Source organism: Oryctolagus cuniculus, chromosome 1 (genome assembly GCF_051225735.1).
Source record: "Oryctolagus cuniculus isolate XC-2025 breed Fujian yellow rabbit chromosome 1, ASM5122573v1, whole genome shotgun sequence".
NCBI classification, from domain to species: domain Eukaryota; kingdom Metazoa; phylum Chordata; class Mammalia; order Lagomorpha; family Leporidae; genus Oryctolagus; species Oryctolagus cuniculus.
In genome coordinates, this window is record NC_142867.1 from 153653725 (window position 1) to 153677577 (window position 23853).

Sequence of the window (23853 nt, forward strand, 5' to 3'; positions counted from 1 at the left end):
ACCTGACTCCATTTATATCCGCCTTTGTTTGCCTGAGTTGCCCTTTAGTTTTGATAACATTGTTAACAATTCTGAAAGTCAGGTTTCTAATCCATATGTTTTTCTAGTGCAGTTGATTAAAAAAAAAACATACAAGTAAGTGAACAATACTCACTCTCAGAGAAAATGATCTTGGGTAACTACATTTTTCCTCAAGGTAAAGAGATAATGGATACAACCATTCTTCAATGTCATAGACTCTATAATTTAAATGATAAGTAATTACAGTGTAAATAGAATAAAATGTTTCATGTGAGAACTGAAAACACTCCTCTTCCTTCCTGTGATCAGATACGTAATAAGCACCTTAGAACTGATGGTGGCTGAGGACTATATGATTGTGTACTTAAACGGTGCAACCCCAAGACGGAAGATGCCGGGGCTGGGCTGGATGAAGAAATGCTACCAGATGATTGACAGACGGTATGTAGCTCTCTTATTTAATCACTATTTGACTTACTCAATATGTAATTCACTTTTAGACTATCATAAATACAATCACATTTTAGCAGGTCAGCATATTTGAAACAAGGAATTATAGAAATATTAATTTTAAAAAGTCTCACTGGATGACCCAAAGTTGAAATAAAACAAATGTTGCCCATATTTTTGCTGAATGTAATCTCAAACCTAGCAGGCCAAATCTCTTTTTAAAAATTTTTTACTTTATTTGTTTGGAAGGCAGAGAGACACAGAAATAGAGAGGAGAGAGAGAGAGAGAGGAAAAAAATGCACTCCTTTAGGCTTCCCAGATACCTAAAAAAGCCACTGCGAGACCAAGTCAAAGTCAACAGTCAGACACTCAATCCTGGTTTCCCATGTGGGTGTCAGGGACTCAAGTGTCTGAGCCACCACCTGCTGCCTTCCAGGACACACAGCAACTAGACACTGGAATCAAGAACAGAGCAGGTTCCTGAACTCAGATATTTTGATACAGGATACAGGCATCCCAGGTGGCATCATAACTGCTGTGCCAAACACTTGCTCACCCAAGCCTGTTTTAAACTGTGCTTGTGCTGTTGCCACAAATTGCTGTTGTACAAATTGAGCTAATCAATCAAACTACCCATGTCTCTTTAATGGTATCATGTGGCCTTGTTTGTCATGTGCACTGAAACTATTGTCATATGATAGACCGTTGTGCTTTTATTTCAACATTCATTGTCAATTCAAATTACCTGCTAGCCCATACTGTGCCTTTGTGTGCCCCTTCCTCAGTATACTTTACTTCCATCAATTTTGATTTTATTAAAACAAAACACTTAATAAGCATGTAAATTGATGATATCTGTGCTATGTGTTGGATCCCCATAGGAGGATCTCCTTGCACAAAAACATGTGATTGTCTCATTACATTAATGAAGATAGATTTTATAGTCCAAAATTTATAAAATAACATTGCTAATGCTGAAAAATATACCTGAACATCAAGAATTGTTAAAGCGCTAAGCCAAAGGCCAGACAACCACATGATATACTGTTACTATTTTCATTATTTTTAAATGATTTTTTTCTTATTTATTTGGAAGGCAGAGTTATAGAGAGAGAAGGAAAGACAGAAAGAGGTATCTTCCAACTGCTGGTTCACTCCCCAAATAGCCACAACAGCCAGAGCCTGTGCCAAGCAGAAGCCAGGAGCCAGGAGCTTCATCCACGTCTCCTACATGGGAGGCCAAGTACTTGGCCCACCTTCTGCTGCTTTTCCCAGGCCATTCACAGGGAGCTGGATCAGAACTAGAGCAGCTGGGACTCAAACCGGTGCCCATATGGGATGTCAGCATTGCAGGCAGCAGTTTTAACTGCTGTGCCACAATGCCGGCCCCTGCTATTTTCATTGTACAGGAGAAGAAAACAAGGCTCAGCAAGATCAGATAAACTGAGTTGCTATTAAGAAGATATTCTTCTTAAAATAGTGAAGGCAATGCTCATGAAAATGAAAAACATTAAGGCCGGCGCCACGGCTCACTAAGCTAATCCTCTGCCTTGCGGCGCCGGCATACCGGGTTCTAGTCCCGGTCGGGGCGCCGGAATTCTTTTCTGGTTGCCCCTCTTCCAGGCCAGCTCTCTGCTGTGGCCAGGGAGTGCAGTGGAGGATGGCCCAAGTACTTGGGCCCTGCACCCCATGGGAGACCAGGATAAGTACCTGGCTCCTGCCATGGGATCAGCGCGGTGCACCGGCCGCGGCGGCCGTTGGAGGGTGAACCAACGGCAAAAGGAAGACCTTTCTCTCTGTCTCTCTCTCTCACTGTCCACTCTGCCTGTCAAAAAAAAAAAAAAAAAAATTAAACAAAAATATGCCATGACAGTTAGAGATGCATGTACTGCAAGATTATCACCTTTTTATTTTATATTCATTCCTGTGGGAGAATGAAGATTGAAATTATTTCAAATTATGTCTCAAAGAGCTTTCTTTTTGTTAATCATAGCCATTCTATGGCTTTCTCTTGCCTACAACTCCCCCCAATTACATATTCTTATGAGGGTATTTATTTTCAGCTTTAATTCCCATTGAAAATGGGTTAAGAGTAACATATAATGTTTTTGTTTTTCAAATAGATTACGGAAGAATTTGAAATCATTCATTATTGTTCATCCATCTTGGTTCATCAGAACAATCCTTGCTGTGACACGACCATTTATAAGGTATGGCTATCATTATAATAAAAGTGTACTAGTAGTTTCTAAAAACATGTATTCCTTGTTCTGTAGACAAGAATTCATGAACCAAGAACATCCAGGAAAATATTTTTTTTGCCTCTGCCTTTCCTAGAAAGATATTTTGGACTGTATCCATCAAGAGTCTCTAATTAAGAGAATCATTTCATAGTGAATATTTCCTCCCAATCAGTATAAAACATGACCTTTAAATTGCTGCTATAAATATGGAAGATGAAGTGCTGAGATTCCTATGTCACCTGAGAAAAGGGACTATTCAATACTTTCAGAGTAATGAGTTATTTTATAGAGAATAGAAAAGTATGGTTATGTGACAATGGAAAATAAGTATTACTCAAGGAGAAAAACAGGAGCCATCCTTGTGTTAATTGTTACAAATTAACCAACTTCTGTACAAATATACTGTAGTCACCAAAGTTAGAAAAACAGTCATTTTGAGGGATGTGTTTTGATGCCCTGAGGATCCTTGGTTTCAAGTTGGTGAATATGTATGCACCACTTATTTTGTTAGGTGTTATATAACCTGCCTTCAGGAGATGCAAAGAAAACTAATATACAGCTTATAGTATAGTAAGATGAGATAGTTACATGAAAGAGTCAGTATTTCCTAGGAAACATTAAAAATAGAACAAAGTGTGCCAACCATCAAGATACAGACTACCTACATTGAAAATTTCCTGCCCTGAAATTATGAATGAGATGGGAGTTTGGCACAGCCGTTAGGATACCTCTTAGGAATCCTGCATTCCATGTTGGCACAGCCATTAGGACACTGCCTAGTATTCCATGTTGCAGTGCCTGGGTTGGCGTTCCAGCTCTGCTCCCAATTCCAGCTTTCAGCTAACGTGCACCCTGGGAGACAGCAGGTGATGACTCGAATACTTTTGTCCCTGCCACCTCCATAATAGACCCAGTTTGAGTTCTGGGCTCCTGGCTTCAGCCTGGCCCAGCCCTGGTTGTTGTGAGCATTTGGGGAGTGAACCAGAAGATGGGAGATCTCTTTATGTCTGTCTGTCTGTCTGTCTGTCTCCTCTCTGTCTCTGCCTTTCAAATAAATAAGTAAATAGTTCTTTTAAAAAGTTTTTAATGAATTCCTAATAAAAATTCTGATTGCTTTCAGATAAAAAATTGAACATTAAAATCCTTTATTTTTTTTACATAGATGTAAAAAAATCTAGCATATTGAGTAGCAGAATTGAGCCTGCTTTACTCTGCCAGAGGTTAGCTGTTTACTCTACTAGATTAAATTGCTTTTCAAAATATTGTGGAGGCAGGCATTTAGCCCAGCAGTTCAGATATGGGTTAAGATGCTCATGCTCCATGTCAGGGAACCTGGTCCAGCTCCTAACTCCAGCTTCCTGCCAATACAGATCCCTGGAGGCAGTGGTCATGGCTCAGCTACTTTGGTCCCCGGCACCCACATAAACCAGAAGATGGGAACTTTCTCCCTCTCTCTCTCTCTCTCTCTCTCTCCCTTTCAAACAATGTTTCACAAATTAACTATTTAAGGCATGCAAAACCCCACTTATTTTAATAACTGCAGTAAATTCTTTAAAAAGAAAATAAGAATAGATGTACAGGGGGCAGTGCTGTGGTGCAGCAGGGTAGGTCGCCATCTGAGGCGCCAGCACCTCATATGGATACCTGTTCAAGTCCCAGCTGCTCTGCTTCTGATCCGGCTCCCTCTACTGTGCCTGGGAAAGCAGCAGAGGATGGCCAGGTGCTTGGGCCCCTGTATCCACATGGGACACCAGGAAGAAACTCCTGCCTCTGGCTTCAGCCTGGCCCAGTCCTGGCCATCATGGCCATTTGGGGAGTGAACCAGCAGATGGAAGATAACACACCCTCTCTCTCTCTGTAATTCTGACTTATGAATAAATAAATTCAGAAAATAATAGATGTACATTGTTAAGTGTATAAGAAGTTTAGTGGGTAAAAAGGTAAATATCAGGGACCTGCATTGTGGTACATCAGGTGAGGCTGGTATTGTGACACCTGCACTGAGAATGTGCCAACTATTACACTTCCAATCCAGCTCCCTGCCAATGCACCTGGGAAGGCAGTGAATGATGACCCAAGTATTTTTGCCCCTACCACATACATGGGAAACATGGGTGGAGTTCCTGGATCCTGGCCCAGCCCTGGCTGTTGCCGCTACTTGGGGAGTGAACCAACAGATGAAAGACCTCTCTGTCTCTCCCCATCTCTGTGTTGCTCTGCTTTCAAAGTAAATCTTCATAAAGAACACTACTGTTACTGATTCATGGATATTTGTTTAATAGTTCAGCTCATAATTAGAAAACATATATGATTTTTCTTGATAGATAATATTTGTTACAATATTGAATATTGATTATACTTCAGCACTGTTGAAAGGAGTTTTTACCTAATAACAATGACATTACTAATATGACATTGCAACAATAGTGTTTTTGGTAAATGGTATATAATAGTGACTTGCATTGAGTGGGTGCTTACATATATTATCTCATTTAATGCTAAAGGATAGTCCACTGAAGGAGATAATAGTTACTGTTTGCATCACGTGGAAGGAACCCCGAGGCTCAAGGAGGTCATATAAATTATCTAAAGCAGGTACCAGCAAACATCAACTGTAAAGGATCAAACAGTAAATATTTTAGGATTCACTGACCATATGATCTTAATCACAAGTACACAGTTCCGCCATGGTAGAACAAAAGCAGTCATAGACAATATATAAATCAATAAGTGATGTGTTCTCATGAAATTTTGTTTGTGAACGTTGAAATAGCATCTCTTATAGTTTCACATGTCACAAAATATTCTTGACTTTTTTAATATTTAAAAACCAGAGAAACAATCCTCAGCTAAAGACATTAAAACTTAAAATCAGCAGCAAGCTGGCTCCAGTGTAGGATAACACAGACTCTGAACTCAATTGTCTGCCGAGTTCTAAAGGACATGAATGTCAAGCATATAACCATCGTGTCTGACAATTTCATCCTGGAAAAATCTTCTGTAAAGATTCCCCTTTTGAATCAATTTTACCTCACTGTTATCAAGTTTTAGGCCTGAAAAAAAGAGATCACTGAACTTCATTATATTATTTTTGCTGCTAAAGAGTAAGGTATATGCAGAGACATATGGTGAATTCATTTTAAAAAGCAAGTTATTTGTGCCGTGCACTGGGTTAGATGCTACAAAAATAACAAGTATAGGAAGTAATGCATATGTTAAATATCTCAACTTAGCCACTCAATAATACATACATATTTTGAAATGTCATGTTGTACATGATAAATATGCACAATTTTATTTGTCAATTTAAAATAAATAAGTAAAACAATAGCAGCAGTAAGAACTCAAATAATGATAACCTTTCTTCTTAGTAAGAATGCTGTGACATGGTATTAAGTATATCAGGATTATCAAGAGTCAATGGTGACTTTACAACTAATGATTTCTTTTTTTTCCCTAGTTCAAAATTTAGCAGTAAAATTAAATATGTTAGTAGCTTATCAGAACTCAGCGGGCTGATACCAATGGATTGCATCCACATTCCAGAGAGCATCGTCAAGTAAGTATGATGGTTTTGAGGATTTGTTGAGAAACAGTATGTGCTTGGAGAGGGGGTTGGAGAAGAACTCACCTCTGGAATAGTGGGGAAAATAACACCTTATTTTTAAGAGAAATACTAAATATTCTCCAATAAATGTGTATTTTTTTCCTATAAGCTGCAGCTATCTATTCTTTTAGAGCCTCTTTCACACAGCCTTCTAGAAATTATTGGTTATTATTCATTTTTACTTTGAATTATATGTCCACTTTGGAGAAGGCATAAATATAACATCCTGTCCCCTACTTGGCACAGACACAGTAAGGGGCTAGGGTAGTTTGGATGTCTTTATTGTCTTTCCTAAAGTAATTCATCTGCATAACCCCAGGAAGATAGAAATAGGATGCTTTGTTTGTTTTTTTTTCTAAACCTTTTTTTCCCCATGATTTCCTTTAGATGCAAGATCAGGTGGTTGTTTCCCCAGTGGTGGGTGGGATGGTTGGGCCCTGGCCTGTAAGGGGAAAGCATAGATACTGAAGTCTCAGCATTATGCTGCAAAAATAAGAGATAAGAGTCAATGTCAACTAAGCAAGTATGTAGAGCTGGGGTTTTGCAACAGGAACACTGGTATGTTTTGCACAGAACCACTGCTTTCTGTCCTGTTTTCTCTTCCACTGGGTCAGATTCACTAGTTTTATATATGATTATTTAAAAAAAATTTGCCATCACTTCAAAGAACGGACAAGTGTGGCCAATCTTCCTCCATAAGATGATCAGCAAAATGGACCTCCCAATTTGGGATTCCACAAAAGAATTCCCTCACTTAAAATTTTTTTTTAAAGAAAGGCACAGAAACTCAAAGGCAAGGATTTGTATTTAATGTGTCTGAGATGAGCTGGGCGTAGAGATGCTCTATTTATGCTATTTATTTTGCTCTCCATAATAAACCCCCACTTTACAGATGCAGGGAAGATAACTTTGTAAGAAGTTACTTTGCAAAGTGCAGGTTGTAAAACAGGAAGAGATGAAACTGGAATCAGATCCAGGTCAATCTGGCACTGAAACGGCCATGCTCTTTACCCCCGTCAAAGTGTGCAACTAAAGTCAAGGCTCCAGAACAGGAACATTTGGTTTTCCTGCATCCCAGTATGAGGCATGAACACAGGATACTAAATGGACACACAGTGCCCATTGAGTTCCACTGAATCAAGCAGAGACTTCATAAGATCCTAACTGCTAATGACCCCAACAGGCTTATAGCTTCATAGAGTTCCCACCACCGGCACACCTCACAGCTCTGGCCTGCTGCCTCAAAATTGTGCACTCTGTCTCCAAACTCCACTTCTACCCTTTTTCTTTTTTTTTCTCTTTTATTTTTTTAAGAAGTCTTTTTTTTAAAAGATTGATTTATTTATAAGTCAGTTACACAGAGAGAGAAGGAGAGGCAGAGAGAGACAGAGGTCTTTCATCTGCTGGTTCATTCCCCAGTTGGACACAGCTGCCAGAGCTAAGCTGCACTGATCCGAAGTCAGGAGCCAGGAGCTTCCTCCCGGTCTCCCATGCGGGTGCAGGGGCCGAAGCACTTGGGCTTTCTACTGCTTTCCCAGGCCACAGCAGAGAGCTGGATGGGAAGTGGAACAGCCGGGTCTCGAACCGGCGTCCATATGGGATGCTGGCACTGTAGGCAGTGGCTTTACCTGCTACACCACAGCGCCGCCCCCACTTCTACTCCTGAAATTGAAAAAGTACTAGCCACTTACCTCTTCTATGCTCTCTGTCCTTCTGTAAGAGATGACAAGGCCATTCTCTGCTCCAGTGGAAATGAGCATCAGCCGCTTTCCTGATAAATATGGTGATGCTTCCATGGTGTAGCAGTTACAAGCAACAGAGTGGAAAAAGCTTGGGCTCCAGAAGCTTCGAGTTGAGTCTTCCCTACCATCTCACAATGTCTCTGAGGTTTCAAACCACCTATTCAAATCCTCTGAGTCTCAGCTTCAGCATCTGTAAAATGAGGAAGTAAATCACACTTCCCAGAATGATCCGGAGGATAGAATGAGAATAATATCCACAAAGCGTCCGGAAGCTGCCAGCACAGAGTTGGCAATCCACAATGTTCTGCAGTATAGTCATTGTTTTGAGAGGCTCACCATAATACAGGAAGTTTCAGTGAGAACTTAAACAAGCCCAGGCCACTTCTCACGCATCTACACACGTCAGTTTTCAAAGGCTCTGGTTGGGAAAATTCACTTCAGCAGAAAGTATTCCATTTGCAAAAATATTCTTCTGGAGGAAGAAATTGAGCACTTTGTGTGTGTTTTCTTCTGTCTTACTAATCTGTTTCCTTGGACACCCTCTCCATTACTGGCTTGCATTGTCTTATTTCCACATAATGTAATTTTCTAATTGATAGAAGCCATAATTTCTTTTTATTACTAACATTCAAAGTATCTGGTCTTGGCCAAGCTCAAAACCATATTCAGGTGGGATGGAGCCTGTCATCAAAGGGCTTCAACAAAAGAAAAATTTGCCCAACCTGGAATCAGATTTATAGTCATTGATTTCAGTTGATTCTCATTATTTGTGGCAGTTATTTTTTTATAAAGTCGCTGCAAACACTTCATTAGCAAATACTGAACTGTTATTTCTAGAGGAAGCTGTGGTCACATGTTCATCAACTGATCAGTACATCACCTTGTTTGACATGTGTTTCTGTTTGAGGGCACCTTCCTTAGTATAGATTGTTCATTCATTAACATTGATCTCACAGACAACTTCACTGTAAGTTGTCCCTAAAATAAGCTTATCTAACATAAGTGTTTCTCTGTAAGGCACATCTGTTTTCTTGTGCTTAGGAATACTACACAGCACTCCAACACTATGCTAAGGGACAGTTCAAGCAGCAGAATCAGCAACAAAAAGTACAACAATGAGAAAAGCAACTCAGATTTTCACCACCCTGCACATGTCCACATGTGACCCAAAAAGGTTTTGCGGTTATAAATATATTTTAGTGAACAGGTAATGTCTAGTTCACTTTCCATTGTTAATAACACAATACCACAGACGGGGTAGGTTAGGAGGTTTGTTCTGGCTTGTAGTTCTTATGCTCCAAATCTGAGGATCAAACCGTGGCAGGCAAATTTGCAAACACAGAATGTGCAAATAATGAGAATTGACTGTATATATTTATAAATTATTGATTATTATCAAATGAAAGTTAGATTTCTCCCAAATGCCCATGTACTATTTGGATAGGTCTTTTAAGTTTTGACCATTGTATAAAACATTTATGTGTTGTTTTTTCCCCTTCTGTTTGCTCATTTTCTTTATGGTGTGCGTCTTTTATCTCATAAGGTACGATGAAGAGAGATCGTATAAGAGAAGTGTGAGGTAAAATCTGGTCTACAATTCACGCTGGCCTCTCTGTGTGTGTCCACCAGTGATTTACTCGGGGGTGACCTCAACATGCTACCAGAGCCCGAGGTTCTTGTGTCTGTCCCTTGTATGCCCTTTCCAGTCTTTGTCCTGTGTGTAAAGCTGTTGAGGTCAACCTGATTTGCAACTGAACCTACTAAACCAGATCCAGCCCTGACCTGGCCCAGGCTGCAAGCTAACTTTAACTGTACCCAACACACGGATGTGGATGTTTTCAGCTTTATTCAGACAGCATGTTGCAACTTGTATACCTAGCTTTACAAAGGAATTTGCAAAGTAAATGTACATGAACACTGAATGGGAGGACATGACGCCACATTTGAGTGAGTCTTGGTGCTCCAGAGGACGGTTTTTAAAAGCGTATCCCAGCACTTATGTTTGGCTCTGCTTTGCTGAGTGACTCTCATGCTCTGCTTGCTTCTTTTTTGTTTCTTTTCTACGCCGATAATTTTTGCTCATGCAGACTGGATGAAGAACTGAGGGAAGCATCAGAAGCAGCTAAGTAAGACCTGGTTTTCATTTAGCAGCTGGCGTGACGTTGGCTTGCATTCAGGAATGAATTGAGAGAATCTGCATGCCTGGTGTCTTATTCTTGCATCTTGATAATAATATTCCTTTCTAAAAATTTCTTGAAAATTTTGCTGGATAAAAATCTACAGGTTAATATCTGCTCCTACAGATTTGTAAAGTAGCCCACAATTGGTGCCATCTTTGTTAATCTTGCTCCATTTCCCCCCATAATCTTGGTTATCTTAGGGAATGCCTTTTTCACTGTTTAATTTTTTTAATGTACATGCATCACAGTATAAACATATCACAGGTATTGCCATATTGAATGTAATATCAGGTGATCATTACCTACACCAAAACCATAGATCCTCACTAATTCACACCAACAGGGTGAAAGGATAGCAAGTCAACATTTATGGAGATTTTTATAGAATCAGTTTAATGCCTTTTCAGGATTTAAAAAACAACACTTATTTAGTGACTTGGAAATATCACTTAACTAATAGCCCCTGAACTATTTTGATGACTAGGAAAGAGTCATTGTTCACTATTGTATGACTTTTCAAAAAGGCAAGTATAAAATGAATACCAATAATTTTACTCAACTAATTATTAAATGGAGGACCTAGTTCAGAGAGCATTTGAGAAGCTAGAAATCTATAGTATTCCCTCTGACCTGTGCAAGATGTGTTCCAATATGTTCCTGGGATGCCTGAAACTACAGCTAGAAGCAAACCTTATAAATACAATTTTTTCCCTATACATTCATACCATAATAACATTTAATTTATAAATTTAGCACTATGAAATTAACAGTATCTAATAATAAAATAGAACAATTACAACAATACACTACACTAAAAGTTGTTTAAAACCTTTGAATTATTTATTTATATAATTTTCCATTTCATATTTTTGGAACATGGTTGTTGGCTGCAAGTCACTGAAACCATGGAAGGCAAAATCATGGGTAAGGAGGGACTATTAAATAGGCAATCTATAAAAGAATGTTTGGTTAAGATGGTTGAATTAGGTATAAAACTGATTAATGCCCAAGAGCACAATAAAATGTAGCATTGGGGATATCTTTTCTACTGGGCAGAAATTGTTTAGTACTATGCCCCTACCGAGTAGTAAAATAGTCCAGCCAATAGGAAATCAGCCCAGCACTGCTCTCAATGAGTAGCCAATCATTGCCTTTCCTGCTTTCCAAGTTACAAAGAAATTTTCTGACACCATATGTAAAATGTAGGCAAATACTACTTGGAAAGTTTGCTGGATTAAGTACATTGACTCCTACCCCATTTCAAATGTTGCTTAGGCTGTACATTTTTATTGCCAACTCTCATTTTAATAGATACTGCAAAAGCAGAAATCCTACAAATCTGACTAAATAACGAAGTACTTATGCATATTTGTAAATGCCAGTTTCTCATTAAAACAATCCATTTAGACATTTTTTATTCCGAGTTGCCCACAATTCTATGCTCCTAATGTGGATATTTTTTGTTTAAAATGAAAGGGAAAGTTTTTGCTTTGAAAACTTAGCATTATTGTAGTTAATTGCCTTAATATCCCTGTCCTATAATTTCATTTCAAGATAACTATCATGCATTTACACAAAGAGAATTCAATATTATGTAATTTTTTTATTCTAACTGTACCTTCATAGTGTCTACCTCATTTGTTATAAATAAGCAGTTGGGTAAGTAAGGAAAATATTAGGGATCAAAGAACTAAGTATGGGTGTAGCGTATCCTGTTAACATTGATCTATTTTCAAATTGACTTGTGCATGAATTTCCCCAGAGAGACACCTCAGTGAGTTTCTCTTTCAGATTTACTTTTCTAGGATGATAACATACTAATGGAATTAAACAGTTATTTTCAAGATAAAAGGCGAAGGGAGAGGACACCAATAATTTTACAGCCAAACCCACCATGAAATCATGATATCCTATTTGGTTTTTTTGTCCAAATTGTCCTACCATGAAATCTTGCCTCCTTTGATAGATTTATTTCCTTTAATATTTATACACTTCCCACTTAGCTATGGTAGTGAAGTAGTTGTTTTTTGGTTTAGTTGTGTAAGTTTAGATTTTTTCTCTCCCATTCCTCATTTTGTTTTCTTCCCTTGTCCCTGAGAAGTCTTGGTTTTCTTTCTAAAGGACCCACGCCGCTCATGCCCAGCACACAGTAGAGACTGAGTGGCTCTCGGTGTAAAATAACTCGTTCTGCAGGGACACGTTCATTACTGTGGAGCGGCAGTTCTCACACTTTACTGTGCACCGCTTGTTATCCTGCGCTTCACCCCAAAGACTCTATTTCAGTAGATCTGGGGTGGGACTGGAAAATCTGCATTTCTAACAAATTCCTGGTGAAGCTCTGATACCCATCTCAGGTCTGTGCTTTGAAAACTTCTGCTTTCAAGTAAAGGGCTAAATAAAAAGAAATAGATTGATCTTAGGAGTATACCATCTTGCTTTGAATCCAGCGTGTAAACTATTTGCCTGAAGAATGCTTGTTTCTTTTGATGGTGACATCACATATCTAAGGGATTAAAATACATCTGCACATTTGGAAGCATGGAAGGAGAGAGAATTCTGCTCTCGACCTCACAGATGATAAGAACGCCCCAGAATCCCACCGCTGTGGCATGCCCACTAAATCTTCTCAACTACCTCTCAGCCACTGTAGTGGCCCCTGAGTCTTAGGACAGACGAAAGGATGATTTCTGACTCAGAAAATGTAATTACTGCAAACCTGTGGCTAGAGGCTAAATATTCCCCAGGTTCTTTCTCTTCACAGATGAGCCCTGAATTTCCACTTAATTACAAAGCTTTAGGCTGGGTCTAACCAAAGTCAAATACACGAGGAAAGTTCAAAAAGTTCTTGGAAGGTGGAATTAATAGATAAATTTATTTTGGTGCAAAAAATTTTTTGAAACCCATGTATTTAAAGGATCTTCAGAAAGTTCATGTTAGGGTCTGGTGTTGTGGCAGAGTGGGTTAATCCACCACCTGCAATGCCAGCATCCCATATGAGCCCTGTTTTGTTTTTGTTTTGTTTTGTTTTGTTTTTTTGTTTGTTTGTTTGTTTGTTTGTTTTGACAGGCAGAGTGGACAATGAGAGAGAGAGACAAAGAGAAAGGTCTTCCTTTGCCATTGGTTCACCCTCCAATGGCCGCCGCGGCCAGCGCGCTGTGGCCGGCGCACTGCGCCAATCCGAAGGCAGGAGCAAAGTGCTTCTCCTGGTCTCCCATGGGGTGCAGGGCCCAAGCACTTGGGCCATCCTCCACTGCACTCCCTGGCCACAGCAGAGAGCTGGCCTGGAAGAGGTGCTACCAGGACAGAATCCATTGCCCTGACAGGGACTAGAACCCGGTGTGCCGGCGCCGCAAGGAGGAGGATTAGGCTATTGAGCTGCAGCGCCGTCCTTAGCCCTGGTTCTAATACCTGATCCAGCTCCCTGCTAGTGTGCCTGGGAAAGCAGTGGAAAATGGCCTATGTACCTGGGCCCCTGCCACCCCCATAGGAGACTTAGAGGGAGTTCCAGGCTCCTGGCTTTGGCCAGTTGCAGCCACTTGGGGAGTGAACCAACCAATTGATAGAAGATATCTCTCTCTCTCTTTCTCCCTCCCCATCTCTGTAACTCTGTCTTTCAAATAAGTAAATAAATCTTTTTTAAGAAAAGTTCATGTAAGATGCATGAGGAAACTATGCTTGGATTTCAAAAAATTTTTGCACCAAAATTTTAATTCCATTTTCCCATGAATTTTTGAAGTCCCTTGCATATTTTGTCAGGGAGCAAACCTGTCTATCCTATTGTTTTGCTTGATTTCCCCCTTCTGCTCAGATACACACACACCCACTCACTTGGCATCTGACCTCTGATGGACCTTTAGGAGGTGATCTGCACAACCTGACTTATTATTTCTTTAAAATCTTAGATTCATGCAGGAAAGAAAATACTTTCAAGGATAAAGAGTGTACATAGAACCATTCTTATTTTGAAAATGGAGACGAATCCATGTACTGCCTTTGGAGGGATGCTATTCAATGGCTTGCAAATTGCTGTTTTCTTTGGAGGGATTACTCAATATTAAAAAGCAGGAAAGCTGGGTTTGGAAGATTGCCTTTGCTTGGTCCCATTCCAGCTTTGCTAGGTTTTCCTAGCACACAGTCACCACTTCTTTGACTATCTTGTTCACTCAAGTTGCCAAATATTCCCCATAAAAGTACCCAACCACCAGGAAGAATGGTGAGGAGTGAGGTGGGGGTGGTGCTGTCCTGCCTGGGATGAAAGACTTCTGCCATTTTCAACAAACTACCTATGTACAAACAGGTAAATTAGCTTGCTAAATCATTCACACTACAAAAGGAACTTAGACATTTAAAAAGATCCATAGAATCCCTTTAAATAGTGTTTACTTGCCAATAATAGAATGTTTACTAAGGAAAAAAAATAAAAGTTGAGATATATTAAGTATTAATCAGGAATTAATAAAAAAGTGTGAAATTTTCTAAAAAGAGGAATCACACCAATACAGAATATCAGAAATGCCTCAGCTTAGATGAAAACCTCATCTTATGCAAACACCATCAAAAACCTTTTATTTCATTATTTTATATGGTCATATTTTTCTTCCTGGACATAGACAGTTTAGTTCAGTGCTGGATTCATGGATTCTACCTGAACACAGCTCTGCTATTGAGACTGCCAAGAGTCCTTTGATTTTCCTGTTACCACAAGATGGAAGACTGACACTGGCATTTTTTTTTTCTTGTAGTGTCTTGGAAAATCCTCATTCTTGTGAAAATGGAAAGTTAACTGTGTTCATGTGTAAAGAAAACTAGGCTGCTAAAGAAAAGATTTTCCATTTTGTGTAGAGTATCTTATTAATTGGGGTACACACATAATTTTCCCTTTTGTGTAGAGATTTGATTATTTGGGGTACATATATAATTTGAAACTTTATATTCTCTGAATAAGATAACTTGAAAAGTCAGGAAAAAAATGACAAGGACAGAGGAGACTACCAGAGGTTTCTGGAGCTTTTAATCTTCCTTTTTTGTTTCTAAACCATGGATAATTACTACATTTTAAACATGTGCTCTAAGAATCACAACTGAGTTCTATCATCTTCTGTTCAGGTGTGGATTTGTCCTGTATTGGAAATGGGAGCATGTTAAACAGCTCCAAATGCCCCCAATATGTTGTGCTAACAGAGTTGTTGATAATGGAGAAAATGATGACTGCTTCCTATTTTTTTCTTGCACTCAGAACTAGCTGCCTTTACAATGATCCAGAAATGTCTTCTATGGAGAAGGAGTAAGACTTCACCATTCATAACTGCTATGTGGTTTTACTTGTAGTGTTGTATGGCTGGGCTCTGAAAGAGAAAGATTCATTGAGGATTGGGTAAACTCTGTTTAGATGTTCAGCTTTCATGTGCTCTATTCTTGAAATTAGAAACTTAAATAAAAGTTTGCCATCTTAACATCATCATCACCACTCGGGACAACCCAGATCTTTACATAGCATTAGGTTTTTCCAAACCCAAAACAAGTGGAAAATGAATATTTGTGCCAGATGTAAGAACATTTGGGTGAGAGAAATGCAGCGCTGCTTTCTGAATTACATCATCCATTTTAATTAGTGAAAGTTGGAACTTCCATTTGAACTTAATTTTTGGTGATTAGGGGAGAAAATGTCCTTGTCTGCAAATTCTAGGAGACAGTGGAGTCCGGATGAGACTTCAGGAATGATGTGGTTGGATGATTCCCACCTTGTCAGAAATGAGAATCTGACAACTATTGAGTCCTTATCACATTCCAGATTCTGTAAAAAGCTTAACTCACAGTGTCTGGTTTTAATCCTTACAATAAGCTCATGAACTATGCTTTACAAATGAGGAAAGAGGCACAGAGAGGTTATCTGACAAGACCAACTTTTTTTTTTAATTTTTTTTATTTTTTGACAGGCAGAGTGGACAGTGAGAGAGAGAGAGACAGCGAGAAAGGTCTTCCTTTGCCATTGGTTCACCCTCCAATGGCCGCCGCGGCCAGCGCACTGCGGCCGGTGCATCATGCTGATCCGAAGCCAGGAGCCAGGTGCTTCTCCTGGTCTCCCATGCGGGTGCAGGGCCCAAGCACTTGGGCCATCCTCCACTGCACTCCCGGGCCACAGCAGTGAGCTGGCCTGGAAGAGGGGCAACCGGGACAGAATCCGGCGCCCCGACCAGGACTAGAACCCAGTGTGCTGGCGCTGCAAGGCGGAGGATTAGCCTATTGAGCCACGGCGCCAGCCAAGACCAACATTTTATAGTACTTACATATTTAAGTAACACATGGCCTGGCACTGGGATTCAAAACTTGGCTGTACCATCCTGGAGCCAATCATTACTATTATTTATTTGAGAGGCAGAGAGAGGGAGAGAGACGTGAGAGCTCCCATCTGCTGAGTCTCTCCCCAAAGGGCCAAAGCCAGATGCCGGTAACTCAACTGAGATCTCACATGGGTAGCAGGAATTCAATTACTTCAGTCAACAAGTATGGTAGAGCCCTAGGGTCTGCATTAGCAGGAACCTGGAGTCAAGAGCCAGAGCCCAGCATTGAACTCAGATACTGGGATATGGGACCTGAGTGTCTATACTAACACCTGTGCAGACAACGGTTTTTATATCACAGAGCAGTAAGTAGACTCAATGCTGGAATGGTTGTGCCATCTATGATATAATTAAGAGTAACATCACTCACCAAAGAGTATAGTTCATGGCCAAGTCAGTTGCAGGGAAAAACTGTGGTCACCGACACTTTCTGAGACAACCAGACCATCCAGCTAGGGACTTCTAATTTGGTTTCATTGTGGGGAGTTTAACATTATCTGTATTCCCAGGAATCAGGAAGGAGAAGCAAAAAGCAGTTAAGTGGATTTCTTTTGTCGCCTTTTTGTTCTCTTTGGATCTCCAACCTTTTCCTGGGGATCCAAAGAGATATTGGAAAAATCCCAGGGCACTATCTGCGGTTGCCATGGTGACCTTACACTGTAAAGGAAACCTAGGCAGAAAACTCCAAAAAGGAAGTTCCAACTGAAAAGTGCACAAAGCACAAGGCTGTAAAGGGACCTTTCAAATGACATAGGAACTTTTCTCAAGGACACTCTGGTCCCACCTCTTTGAGATGCAAACAACTGCTACACAAAGTTGCTACATGAAATTCTGCAAAGCCAAAACACCTCAGGCAAACCTGACTCTGCAAATACAGCACAGTTTTCCCTCCCTTCCCCAAGCAGCACCCTCTGGAGCAGTTAAGGGTACCGAGTTCACACACTGTGTGGATGGATGGCTTGAGAGCCCACTCACTCACTGGTCTACCCGTGGCTGCTACATCTTCGGGCTTACCCACTCCTGGGCCTGCTTCAACTGTTGTGTTCCTCATTCATTTAGAGGGCTGTTTGGGTTGAGGAGAAGGCAAACCATTGCTTCTCATTTGGGTTAACGCCAGTGTGGGGTGTGTGGGAGGCAAGGAGGGTGCAAAGTGTTACTCTTCCTCCCCACTGCTGAAAAGAGCACCTTCTTGTCCTGGCTTCCCTCTCCTTTCCCTTGCCCCACCCCACGGCCACAGCACCCAGGACAAGATCTGGGATGGGGGCCAGAGTGGTGAGAATCGCTGACTCTGGCCCTGGCTGTCTGGCTTCCTTTTGTATTGGAAGCGGGCATTTCTGTTAGCTTCCACAGGCCTCTGGCCACCCCAGGCCCTCGAGGGCAGTGAGGAGCTCTGATGGAAGCACTTTACACCTTCAGGAGCTGGTGGTGAGTGGGTGAACTACAACACAGGCAAAGATTCACCTTCAAGGGGCCTGATCAGACCGAGAATAACATGAGTATGAGTGGATCCTGTCATGGTCTCACCGCTGCAGAGAGAGAAGGGAAGGCTCCCCTCCTGCTTCCTACAGGATACCCAAGTGTTTCCACTCTTTAAACTGCAATGTCACACACTGTAACGAACCTCACATGAGAAGTCCAGAGGGCTGGTAGGAAAACCATGGGAAGACTGCTGTTTCACGTTCAAGTTGGTTCTAGAAAACCAAACCCAGCTGCCCCCAAATGAGGAAGAATGCTTTTCTATTCAATACTCATTAAAAGGAGTATTTTTTTCAAAAAGGATCCTGTGTTTAAAAATGGCCCTAGGGGCTTCTCCTTCACTTTTAGGTTTGCATTTTATTTACCTACTCAAATCCTAAAACCTGTAGCACAACTTTTTCATATTTTCACTTACATAAAAAAAAATCACATTATCAGGGATGGCTCTGTTTTGGAAGACTTAAATCAATAGCATTGTCAGTAGTTTCATTAGCTCCATGAGAACTGGGTCAATAGGTTTCAGTCTTCCTTCTGTGGGTTACCAAAAACTAAAGAGATGAATTAAATCCTAAAAGACTGACCCCCAAAAAAGTATGAAAAATAGTATTTGGAGGTGAGCATGCTGCTGTCAGTGTTGGTTCACTTTCCTCAGGGGCTGCAATGGTGGAGCAAAGTGACCACACAGTTTAAGCTTCATGAGATGAATACAAGTATTCTGACCCACATTCACACTTTTTGGAGAATATCCTTCAAATTTTGGTTTAGCAAATAAACTCTTGGTCTTTGAGAGAAATCCAGCCAAAGATCTGAGAATAAAAGAGTAGAGTTCCAATCACCAAATCAAAGTTAATCCAGACTTCTGGGCATAACTATAGCTGGGAAATACTTTTCAGAAGTGAAAACAAGACAAAAGATGTTTGGGAAAGAGGACCCAGGAGTCACAGTGGTAAAAAAGAAGCCACCTCCAAAGTAAAACTCCACAGATAAGAAAGCAAGTCAGATCCTTGAGGGCCTAAAAAACAGATTTTCATTCATTATGGCCTGGGCGGCTTCATGTGACATTCAGAATGGCCAGGCTCTGAAATCCACAGAGAAAATGAGATTATGCCTGAGTAATTAAACAAAGGAATGATTTTCCAATTCCAAAAACACACTCAACTACTACTACTACTAACACTCATTACAATATGCTCATTCTTTACAAATGAATCCCTAGCATGCTGTGAGAGAGACATGATGGTTCTGTTTTACAAAAAGATAAACTGAGAAGGCAGGTGACTTGGCCAAGACCCCACCACTGAGATGGACTTGCTGAGGATTTACCAAAGGAAAAATCCCTTGCTGCTGTCAAGTAGGTGGGCAGCCAGTCAATGCCAGCAACCTTCCTATTTGCAAAGCTACTAAATGAAAAGACTCAACCGTTTCAAATTCCACAAGTAAAGCACAATAACTTTTTCATCACAGACTGAAGTCTCAGGAGGGCAGAGATAAGTAAATGCAGATACTTCCTAAATTGCCTTTTTCAAAGCAATTGTTTCTCTTTTCATAACTGAAATTCCTCCTCTGGTGGTTCCCTGCCTTTTAGGTCTCTGCCTCTTGGGTAGTTGTGCTAGGAAGTTGTTCTGTATTCAGTAACAGGAAAATGGTATTATGGAAAAACTATACACAGATTTCAAATTTTTTGCACCAAAATAAGCTTATCTCTCTCTTTTTAAAAGAAGTTCATTTATTTTTATTTATTTGAAAGAGGGAGATTTTCTAACCTTTGGTTCACTCCTCAAATGGCTGCAGCAGCCAGCAGCCAGACTGAATCCAGGAGCCAGGAATTCTATCTGGGTCTCCCACGTGGCAACGACCCAAGCACTTGAGCCATTACCTACTGCCTCCTAGGACGCTCATTGGGAAAAAGATGCAATATTAGAGTAGAGGTGAGGCTCAGCCTCAGGCATTCTGAGATGCAAGTGTCCCAAGCCACAGCTGCACCACAATACCAGCCCCAGCCTAACATTTAATTTCATTTTCCTCAGACTTTTTAAAGTACTCTTAGGTTTGGAAAATCCCTGGAATTCTTAAAAATAAGCTCTTCTTTAGTTATAAAGACCCAATTCATTAACGTAGAATAGTCCCTTTCAATCAAATCCTTTGGGTCCTACAAAATATTGGGGAATTCTTGCTGATGTTATTTTATTATTCACTGCCTCATTATTTCAGGCAGAATATTTATTTGCTTCACACACACACACAAGATCATTTACCAAAAGTGGACAGATCCCTTATTTCCACAATGCATAAGATTCCTCTTCTTAATCGACTTCAGGAATGAGCCTGCACAAGATCTTTTCTTCACTGGATGATTTTGAAAAGGTGTAAAATGCTTCCAGAAACAATTTTGGGAAAACAAACAGAATCCAAATTTTAGAGAAAAGTTTGGCAACTAGGGGAGGATTATGTAGTATTAAAAAACATGCATGGTTTATCTTCAGTAAGGTGCTTAAGGAAAAAAGCAAACGCGTGTCACCCAAACCAATCCTAAATGTGTCTTGTTTCCCTTCCTTCCTTTACAGCATTGACCTGAAGCTCAAAGAGAAGTCGTAGTTGGCCATGGCTGGATGAAGAGGATGCTTTTGTGCTTCGTGGTTCTGCTGAAACCCGTCTACCTGGGAGAGACAGAGCTGATGTTACTTTTTTTCCACTTTGCACTACCTAGTGCTGTTCTAAATATCTAAGGGGGAAAACAGGAAGGGGATAAACATAGTTTATGAAATTGTGTGTATTTTCCTATTTTGCCAATTATGTGCCTCAAAGATTTTAGTTGAACCTTAGCAAGAAAGTAGTATGTTCCATTTCAATGTTTTGTTAACCCTTGGTGCAGTCGCATCTGGTCCCTTATACTGGTGTTCACTTCTAAGATAACTTTAATCCACTATTAGGTGTGAGTAGATTTCTTTCCATAGATTAGCTGGACTTCTCTTTGGTGATCATTCTTGGTTTAAAGAACACAGGGCTCAACTCTCCCCAGGAAAGCTGGCCCCAAGTAATTCCACCTTTAAAATCCCAAGCTTACCAGGAGAGCCATAACTCAGGCACAGGTGTAAGACAGTCATCCACCAAGTGCACACTTGGTTTTCACGCACATGAAAAGCCTTTACCTTCACATAGGGAAATCTTCCTAATTGGGCATTATATCTTATGTAAATTGATCTTTTAGGAAATTGTCACTTTCTGATGAATTTAGGATATCTTCATGTTGGATTAATATTGTGTTTCTGATAGCTGTCTGTATTTTAGGCCATAAACTAGTTCAAGATGTTATAGTTTAAGCATCAGGGACTTAAGTGTAAGGTAACCCACTCAAAACTTACATGTCCAAATTTCTCTCCTGCCTGAATTATGAAAAGTGATATGCTTTAAAGCACAGCATGGTTTCAGATCTGTGGGTCTCTATGCTAGTATATCACTGTTTTTGTAGGGCCTGTTAGGTAAGAATGGTTTTCACATTTTTGATTGGGGAAAAAAAAAACTGTAGCACTACATGAGAATTATTCAAATTTAAGTATCCATAAATAAAGTGTTACTGAAACACAGTTACAGAAATATGGTTTTGCTCCCTGCACAGCTAGTTTCACACTACAGTGGCAGAGCTGAGCAGCTACAGCAGACCATCTGGCCCACAGAGCCTCCAATATTTACTATCTTCCCAGCAAGAGCTTACCAGCCTCTGCTCTAGCAAGTACATCCTTTCCTCCAGCATCCCCCTGTTGCATTTGGATACTATCTCTAACAGAATGGACACACATTAACTAATTTTCATCAAAATGAAATTCTGACACCAAAAGACAGTGAAATAAAAGTCCTGGCCTACTGAAAAAGATGAAGTTACTCCAGCCACAAAGCGTGGCTCAGGTAGGACTTGCAAGACCCAAGCTTCTCTTTAGTCACATGTAGGTGTTGCTGAGGTCTTCACATTACTGTGGGACCCATTCTTACCCTCCAGTGTCACCTATGACCCACTAAACAACCTGTATTACCTATTAAACAAATAAGAAATAAACACAAAACATAGAGAGGAGTTCCTCCATAGCCTTGTGGTGGCAACTTCACTGGGGAGTGTGCTATTTCCGACACCTTGAGCCCTGGGCTGTAATTGACCTGAAGAATTTTGAAGTAGACATCTTTGTACAGGTGACTGAGTTTCACTGACCTCATTTGCTTGATGTCCACCTCCCATCCACCTTCCACACATGGCCTTGCAATACAGGTGCATCAGCTGTCCGTCCCCATAGACTTGATTTTCCCCTCTTGGTCCCTTTCAGTTTGGTAGCCTGTTGAACTTTGTGTTATTTTGGATCTCTTTCCTCTAAACACCTGGCTTGTCCTATAGAGAAACCTTACAGGCCACCTTCTCCCCCTGCCCACCTCTGCTTTTGGAGGCCCACATTGTGCCTGTCTCAGAGAGTAGTGTTGGTGCCAATCTGAGAACACAAGAGCTGTTGATAAAAGGCTCTTGCTAGAGCCAACCAAACATGGCAACAATCTTACCATTCACATTTTATCTGGCCCTGTCCAGCCTGGTTATGGAAGGCTATAAGGGGATGTATTGGAAGCTCAGTCTCCTTCCACAGAAATTATGAACATCTTTCCCAATCAATAATTTTGTTTGAACTATTCTATAGGCTGCATAACCACCATTCTGATACGTAGACATTTTATTATCTTAAAAATACAAATTAATTTAATTGCACGTGCTAGAGAAAAGCTATCATGTAAATTCAATTCAAGTAAATAGACTCCTAGACAAATGCTGAAAACATAATCCCTAAACAGGTAGGTAGACAGATGTAAACGTTCCCATATTCAGCTCTCTAGCTCTTGCATTTGCAGCATTCTTGCTTTGGTTCTGACTTCTGGAAACCGCTTTGCACTTTTTCTATAAATTTGTAGTTAAGGGAACCAAGGGGGCTAATGGGAGACAAAAGCATTGTTTTCTGAAAGTGGTAACTGCTCTTTAGGTCACTCCTTGATTAAGAGAAAAAACAAAAATCTACACAAAAGATACTGTCAAGGAGTGGGACAGTTTATTTGATGACACTAGCTGGGTTTGGAAGAAGACCCTAAAGTTCCTGTTGAAGCCATATAAGTCTTATGGGGTAACCCTACAAGACATACTCTGAGATATGAGGCAGTCCCTACTCCTAGCCTTTTTTGCTAGATATAATTCTGGGTATTCAGTTATGGAACTTTGTTGCAACTCTCTTCTTATCATGATGCCTCCATAGTTTGCTCCCTTAGAAGCATTTAGATGTGCACAAATTAATCTTTTATATATTTAAAGTTTTTCTACCATGTATTGGATTGCTCAGAATAAAGTATTAGATTTTGTTTTGTTAAATAAATGAATTCCTCTCAAATAGTGTGGATTAATAATACAAAATATGTAACAACACAATATATCAATATAGCCTCTCTGTATAATTCAGAAATAAAAATTGATTCCACATGGTATGGCTTGCTTTCTTTGAGTCAGCATGGCACTTGGTACTGGAGGAGTGTAGACATTTTGGCTTTCCTGATCACCTAAACTTTGTTCCTTTTTCATTTTTGCCCTTCATGTCTCAGAGTCCTGTGAGCTAAGCTTCTGGAGTTATTTGCTCTTGGTAAGTGATTTCTCACTCTGGAAGAATCTCCATGGTTTGCAGTTACTTGATTCTGCCAATTTCTCCTTTGTCTTTCCCTTTCCTATTCACAATATGTATTTATTTTCAAATTGAAATACATTAAATATCATTTTATTT

General features: G+C 40.2%; 1 protein-coding gene and 1 long non-coding RNA gene across 13 annotated transcripts in view; one reads left to right on the forward strand and one right to left on the reverse strand.

Annotated features, from left to right (window-relative positions):
* Positions 1-8152, reverse strand: part of LOC138844083 (uncharacterized) — a 31890-nt gene extending 23738 nt beyond the window's left edge. For 3 of the 5 annotated variants that reach the window (XR_016236683.1, XR_016236680.1, XR_016236682.1), the window contains exon 1: positions 8014-8146. This is a non-coding gene — a long non-coding RNA (uncharacterized LOC138844083). Of the gene's footprint in view, positions 1-8013 lie in introns of all 5 variants that reach the window. The other 2 variants (XR_016236684.1, XR_016236681.1) reach the window with 1 other exon arrangement.
* Positions 1-23561, forward strand: part of PRUNE2 (prune homolog 2 with BCH domain) — a 318783-nt gene extending 295222 nt beyond the window's left edge. The window contains exons 14-19 of one of the 8 annotated variants that reach the window (XM_017341931.4): positions 331-462; positions 2596-2682; positions 6176-6274; positions 9608-9643; positions 15481-15528; positions 20626-23561. In XM_017341931.4, coding sequence (XP_017197420.2) covers positions 331-462; positions 2596-2682; positions 6176-6274; positions 9608-9643; positions 15481-15528; positions 20626-20656 — 433 coding nt within the window. In that variant the 3' untranslated portion in view covers positions 20657-23561. Of the gene's footprint in view, positions 1-330; positions 463-2595; positions 2683-6175; positions 6275-9607; positions 9644-10151; positions 10191-15480; positions 15529-20625 lie in introns of all 8 variants that reach the window. The other 7 variants (XM_051858799.3, XR_011379488.2, XM_051858830.3 and 4 more) reach the window with 7 other exon arrangements.
* The last annotated feature ends 292 nt before the right edge of the window (positions 23562-23853 follow it).